Below are 7525 nucleotides of genomic sequence, written 5' to 3' on the forward strand. Positions count from 1 at the left end.
GTACAGTATTGCTGTTTGCTTTGCATTTCCACTAGGACATAATGAGAAAGAAAGCTTTTAAGTGCATTCAAGTCCTGAAGGTGTCTGAAGAGCTACGTTTCTGTAACGTTCCTGCTTGTATTGGCCACCAGAGCACTAGATCTGAATCTGAATAGTGGCAGTGTTATAATACACTCAATATTGTCTAAATAAAAATGTCATTATTTCTTCGCTGAGGTAGTTGCTTTTGGCCTAGTGAAGAAGTAAGGTGAAGATGGAAGCAGTGATTTGTGTAACTTTAAGATAAAGAGTATAACTGTATGCGCAAGCGTGTGAACTCCTGTTTTCCTCTGCATTTGCTCTGGAGAGTTAAGTGAACACCACTTACTTGCGGTATTTTAGTAGCTATCTGATATTTCTTGTTTTCCTAGAAGAGCACGACTGTGTTGTAACCCGCTGTTTCACTTTTGCCTCTGTTTCAGGAGCGTAGGTTGTACAGTGGTAGAAATGCTCACTGAGAAGCCCCCTTGGGCAGAGTTCGAAGCAATGGCTGCCATCTTTAAAATTGCCACTCAGCCAACCAACCCCCAGTTACCACCTCATGTCTCAGACCATGCTCGGGATTTCTTGAAACGGATTTTTATCGAGGCCAAGTTGCGACCATTTGCAGATGAACTGCTGAGACACACGTTTGCACACTATCACTAACGGCCTGCCTCAACTCAGCTTGCATCTACTGCATTTATTTTCTATTTGACTGCACTTTTATTTTTTATTTTTTACAAAAAGGAGAAAAAAGACAAGAGAGAGAACACATTCTCTTGAATCTTTGTTTCACTTAGATTGTAAACAATCTAAATTTTGTATGTAAAATGAGAATATTCCCACCCCCACTCCCACCAGGACTAGAACTTTTTGTTTTTATAATGTACTGATGTGGTTCATGTAGATAAAGCACTTTAGTACATACTTGTTCCTTATTTAAAGGGGAAAAAAAAGACAAATGATTGGACAGTCAGGGACTGTGTGACTTTTTCTGACACTGCTGACTGACTCAGGGTGCAGGGAAAAACAGAAACGAGCTAGAGGACAAGAAGGTTACTTATCTGTGATTGTTATTTGTATTTTTAAGGTACTTGCTGCAGAGAGTTCTAACTTCTTATATTTTAGCATTTTAATCAGTTTCTGGATTTAAAAGTTTAAGCTTAGACCCACAGTTTTGAGTTAGAAGCTGGAAGAACTTGGAACTCTTTGTACAGCACTGTTTCTGCCTGGTACTCCTCTGTGACCAAAAGAAAATAGCAAAACAGAATTTAACACAAATTCAGTAAATAGAGGTTTTGGTATAGAGCTATATTGTCTTAATAGGAAAAGATTTACAGGTAGACAGATTATGGACACAGAMTCCTAGGAACTACTATATTACAAAGTGAAAATTTCCAGAATAAACAGAAGAGTCAACTGTTGGATGTAAATAGTTGGAGAATGCCTCCTGCTCTGTCTGCCAAAGAGAATCCTCTACTGCATAAGCTTGGAGGAGACAATTATTTAAAAAAAAAAGGAGGGGGAGGGGAGAAAAAGAAAAAAAGAAAAGGCGATATGGAGAGAGAAAGAAAATCTTCCTCTATGATTCCATGAATAGTTGGGGGGAATGGTTGTGAATAATCCTTGTGCAGAATATGATTTGGAGTGAGCTGTAAGAAATAGTGTCTTCAAAGCTGCTGAGAGGCACTGGGGTGGAATATGTGTCAACCAAGTGCCTGAAAAATATAAAATTCTTCCCATTATGCTAAAATTGTTTTAGTAACAGTTCAGTTATTTAGGCTGTGTTAAAAATTTCTGAAATGAAGCCCAGCATCTTTTAGCACTAGGAATAAGTTAAGGAAAAAGATAGAACTCTGGTTATAACTTTTCATAAGGTAATGATAATGAAGTCACCTAAACAAGAAGGCACAGCACAAAAGATTGTACAGAGAATAGGCCAAAAACATAAAGTGAGCCAGCAGCTAAATAGCGTGAGCGTGATTACTCCATCCTGAAATCCAGATGATCCGTGTTTATCAGGTTTCCAAACGTCATAAAACATAATCACTTTTTCCATTTCTGAAAAAATATAAAAGAAAGATAAAATCTGAAATATGGGTCCTCAATTGAGAAGCCTAGTGTTGATCAGGTGTAGTTAATAACTGACTTTTTGCTACAGAAAAGTCAAACTCTCATATTTTTGTAGAAGTACACTATATAAATAAGAGAACTGGAACTACTGGACTCCAGAACTGAAATAATGCAAACTCTTTTGGATGATTTCTTGCTTGCTTTTGTTGTCACGTAAAAGCAGAGCGGGCTGATCCTGTGAACCTTGTCCCCTCTGACAAGGTTACGCACTGTAGTCCCCAGGCTCCTATCTGTTCTGCATCCTTAGAGGACTAGCAGAATTCTAAAGAGCATGGACGTAGAGTAATAAACTTACTCATTCTCATGGCAGTTAACTCATGAGTTTTCTGAATTTATTCTAGGAATTTCCAAATCTTCTACCGAGCATAAGCAGGAGTATGGATCTATTTTTAATCACTTTACCTGTACCAGAGTAAGAATGATTTTCCTTCTGTTTTGAGCCTCCTCTCCTGAGACTGAGCGGTGGCCTTTTTCAGTTTATGTGAGTGTTTTATCAAGCATATTGTTTTGGTCAGGGTACATAACTGTGCAGGATTTTATAAGCATGGGAAGAATTAACCCAACCAGGGAAAACTTAGAAGGCCAAAATGAAAGTCAACTTATATTGACTTATTTTTAATTTCTCTGTAACTAGTCAAAAGGTACGAAAGCAGCCTTTAAAGAAAACTTCTATACACTTTGCTGTAAAGGACCTTTGCTTTATAAGCAAAATTTAGTGGCACCAGGGGAGGGAGGTTTAATGTAGAGCCTAATAATTTATGTAGCTAACTTAAAGATTGTGTAATTGAAATGACTGATTTCAAACAGATCAAGAAGGTACCAAAACCAAGCTGGAAATGTATATGAAAAAATCAGCAGTGGACAGTGATACCTGAAAAGGTACGGAAACTTCTTATTAGCAAAACAGAATATTAAAGGGAAATATAATCAGGTTTATCTGTAGCATTCATAAAAATTAAATATACTATTCTAAAAAGAAACTGCACTCTGAAACTTGAAGAATTTCAGAATCTAGTTTTCTAACAAATACTGTGTCCTTTCTGCAAGGCACTGCTGGCTCATGTATACTGCAATATCACTTCCTCATTGTGATTTTAATTATTGAAAGTAATTGAAATTGCTGCTTCTGTGTCTCCTCTAAAAATGGCATTCAGTCATGACAATGGTAAGTATTTTGGAACTGGAAAAAGAGAATTTGCAGAGTGCATCTTCCTTAAACTTTCTTTGACATCAGAAAGCTGCTGGTACTTCTTAAAAGAAGATGGCTTTTGCCAGCTAAGTGATTCTAGTAAAATTACATTAAATGAATCAAGATTAGGCCTGCACTGTTTTTTTCCACCCTAAGCTGACCTAAGATACTTAGAGCAAATTTAGGTGGTTATTAACCATTTGTTAATATTTTGAGCTTAGCAATATATACAAATTTAAATGAGACTGTTCTACCAAAAGGTTGGTTACTATTTATCCCCTTGCATGTTGCACTTCAATGTTGTTATGTTGGGGTATTACAGAAAAACAATCTGTATTAAATTACGAGGTACCTCTGTATAGAGCGTCTGTAAGACGCTTTGTGGACTCCTGGCATGATAATTACCAAACCCTGTCTCTAGAGTTTCAGAGGGTGCACGGAACTGCATGCATAAAATTCCAGTAGAGAGAAGGATTGTGGATTTGAGATTCCTGATGACAACTTTTAATATCTTACTAATGAAGATACCAGCATTTTAGAATAGTCAGTTATGCTTGAGTCCAATTATTAGAAAATACAGGAAAGAATACTGTTGCAGGGTTATGTTTTGCTTTTCTGTAAATGCCAAGAGGAAGCTGTACTCACAGAAAAAGGGTCAAGGTTGATAGTGAGTACATGTATTTTCAAAGGACTTACCTGCTAATGAATCTTATTATTCTGGCTGTTTAAGTATTACATTGAGTAACAAAAGTTTAACTACCTGTGTACCTCAGGGCATTGTTTGCTCGTGGCTTTTTGGCACAAATAGGATTTTCATTGCTGTTTCAGCCAATGTTATTAAGCTTCTGTGTATTTTTTTTAATCGGCTTTTTTATATGGCTGGAATGAGGAAAATTATGAATAACTGTTAATACAAGGTTCACTTGCTGGGAACGTTCACCAAATGTGTGAGCTTTGATCCAGCTCAGTCCTGCCTGAGGAGCAGATTGTTCATTTTTAATTTGGGTGATAAAAATACCGTTGGAAGTACTGGAAAAAGGTATGGATATAATTGACTTTTCTTGATTGATAAATCTGTTATTTTCTCAGTTTTAATTTGTCTTAAAAAGTCACTTGATTTGCAATTCTTACTGTAGCTAAGCAGTCTCTTCAGTATACCAGAATAAGTTATTTAACAGCTGTTTTTTAGCTAGTGCCTTTTTATCTGTATGCCTTAATTTTGTTCGTATTTGAACACTGTATTGAAATGCTATGGCTGTCATACAATTCTGTCACCAAAACAGTCTTTAAATACATTTTTCAAGCGCCCTTAAATTCTCTAACTGCTTTGAAAAGTGTTTTATATATCTGCTGTAGACTTTCAATTTGAGGCTTTTTTTAAAAATAATTGAAGTACTTCCCAAGTACTACCTAGGCTGATACTTTTTTTTTTTTTTTTTTTTTTTTGCATTCTGGAGATTGTAAACTGATGCATACTGGGAAAATTACTTCTCTGCACTCATACAGATACTGTTACAGCCAACATATAGTTACCTAGCTTGGGGTACTAGACTCTGGTTTTACTGTAGAGATCTTAAGAGTTCTTAAAGGACTAGTAAGCGATAGTTGGTACACTTCTAAACATGGTACTGTACTCAAAGTTGTATACTTTCAACATACAGAGTATTAGTTCTGTTTTAGCAAATCAGCAAAATCCTCCGTGAAGCTACCTTTGTTACCATTAAACTGCTTCCTGTTTCTTTTACATAATCCTAATCCTGCCGTTGTCGTGACTGAAAGCCTTCTTGCGGCACCAGGAGGTGCAGTGCAGTACAGCAAGGCATTCGTTTAGACAGCATAGAGCAATGTATGCAGCTTCAGAGACTTGAGCAAATTGGTCAGATCTGTTGTAACTTACAATTAATTTTTTTTAATCTTGAAAGTTGGTCATGCAGATGAACAAGGCTAACTTGTGTGCTTGAATGTAAGTCCATATTATACATATATATATATGGTGTTTCTGGAAAAGCAAAAGTATTACTGCCAGTATCTCCTCTTCTTGCTGGTAGCTTGCTGTCTTGTGTTCATGACAAGTATGCAGTGTAAAATCACCTACAATTTTCAAAACTTTTCTGTCCCTATCTACATATAGCCAAAAGTGATGGATTAGTACTGTTACTTACATACACACACACACACACACAAATATATATATATCAGTAAGTTACTGCTAACTAAAGAAAGATAGTAGTAAAAGGTGATGGATACTGCCCATATTTAAGAGATTTGGGTGTTTATTGTTCCTGTTTTGATGTGCAAAATTCATGCCAGYGTTAAAATGAAGAGTTTGTTTTTTAAAAAAAACTCTTTAACTTAATCTTATTGATGTCATTTGAAAAATAATGTACAAGCTTGGTAACTAAATTTGGCAACTAATTTTGTAGCTAGGTTTGATTTTTGGGATGCTTAATGCTGTGAAGAAAAGTGTATTTGTGATCTGCATTGCTCTGTGTGCCATAATAAGGACATTTCAAAGCTGCTGCAAAGCAGTCTGTTTTACTTAGAGCCAAATCTCACCCACAACTCTAAGGGGTGTGTGCTGCCTTCAAGAGGAGCCACAAACATACACCAAAGGGGGCAGAGTTGCTTCCATACTGGTGTTTATAACTCAAAACTCTTGATCAGAAGCCAAGGAGCTTTTTTCTTTTTATTTTCTCTGCTTGGCCTACACACGGTTTATTTTTTCATTTTAACTGGCACTACTTAAATACTGTATAGGTGGTGGCCACTGGTAGCTCCTGAACTGCACAGGGAGCTAACACAGAGCTTAATTCCAGGCTTCGCCATGTGAGTTGAGGGTCCTGGAGACTCCTGCTTGCTGCGGGGAGTTAGCTAGTAGGGGCTGCCAGGCCGAGGGTGCGGGGAGGGTGTGCTGGGGCAGGGGCACAGTCTGTCCTGCTCCATCCTCGCTGCAGGGCCACGGGCTGCTGCCAGCGCCGCGTGGGCCCTGAACTCTGGGGATGTGACCTGCATCCTGCAGCTCCTGGCCAAAGCAGGAGTTTGGCATGTGACTCTGTGCCATAGAAATCAGCTGTTCGGTTTCACTCTAGCAATATATATATACATCCATGTATTTGAGGGGGAAGATGAGACGGAGAAAAAAATTCTTGTGTATCAAACAAAATTAGCAGTCATTCTTTGGCTATGTCTTAGTTTTTCATGAACTTGCTTTATAGGGAGAGGAACTGGATTAATACATTAAAATTGTATTTCATGATTCAGTCCTTACCTTGAGTCCACTGATGAGGAAGGGAGGTCAAGGTATTTTGTGGGGAAATAAGGATATAGTAACTCTAGAGTGGATATTTGCGGGAAATATTTCAGATGTTTTTCATGTCTTTTCCCCAAATACTAGATAATCCTTTCCCCCCCCCCCAAATTATATAATTTTGATTTAAAAACAAGGATAGCATTTTCTTTTCTGAACAGGCATTAGATTGTCAGTTTCCTAGTGTTTGTTTCTCATTAACACCTGCTTAAAAGATGGTGTCATCCTAAAATGGACATGGTTTATTATTTAAAAAAAACCTGTCATCTCAGACCTCACAAAAGTCAAATAAAGGAATATTATTGTAAATACACGGAGGGAGACTTAGATAAATTGGAACGTAGGCATTTAGTTTTCATGAAGCTATGAATAAAAATTTGTAAATTTACTCTTGATCTAATGTACATTTTTTTAATGTAGCCATTAAATTCTCTATTTAATCAGTTTCTCACTGTAAATGTTTTTACTCTCAGTTGAATGCTGGGCACAGTTTGTAATGTATGTACACAAAGGTGTTTTTTTCTATCAACGTTGACTTTTTTGCACATTTTTGGAAATATTTAATTTGTACACTGATTTAATACTCTGACCAATTGTTGATGGGTGTATGAGAATCACGTATGTGTGCAATGTACTACTGTCTGGATGTATGGGGTTTTTTATTACTTTTGAGATGTTGCTATCAGTAACTGCACTGCTGTTGCTGCTTTACATTGAATATCTTGTGTATAAAAAAAATTAAAAAATTAGCCTATGGTTATCTTGGTTGAGGAACTCAGGAGTTGAGCATTGCTTACTAGTTCCATTTGTCTAACAACCTTCCAAACTTAGAGTACTTGTAATTCTGTGTATGCATTGAATGTGTGTGTGTATAT

At 36.9% G+C, this 7525-nt stretch overlaps 1 protein-coding gene across 1 annotated transcript in view; it reads left to right on the forward strand.

Moving 5' to 3' along the window:
* The window catches only part of MAP3K2 (mitogen-activated protein kinase kinase kinase 2), a 58156-nt gene extending 51062 nt beyond the window's left edge, over positions 1 to 7094 (forward strand). The window contains exon 17 of the mRNA XM_085310979.1: positions 462 to 7094. Coding sequence (XP_085167105.1) covers positions 462 to 687 — 226 coding nt within the window. The 3' untranslated portion in view covers positions 688 to 7094. The remainder of the gene's footprint in view (positions 1 to 461) is intronic.
* Positions 7095 to 7525: the final 431 nt, after the last annotated feature.

Source organism: Rhea americana, unplaced genomic scaffold (assembly GCF_003343005.1).
Source record: "Rhea americana isolate MKP2758 unplaced genomic scaffold, rheAme1 scaffold_33, whole genome shotgun sequence".
NCBI lineage: Eukaryota > Metazoa > Chordata > Aves > Rheiformes > Rheidae > Rhea > Rhea americana.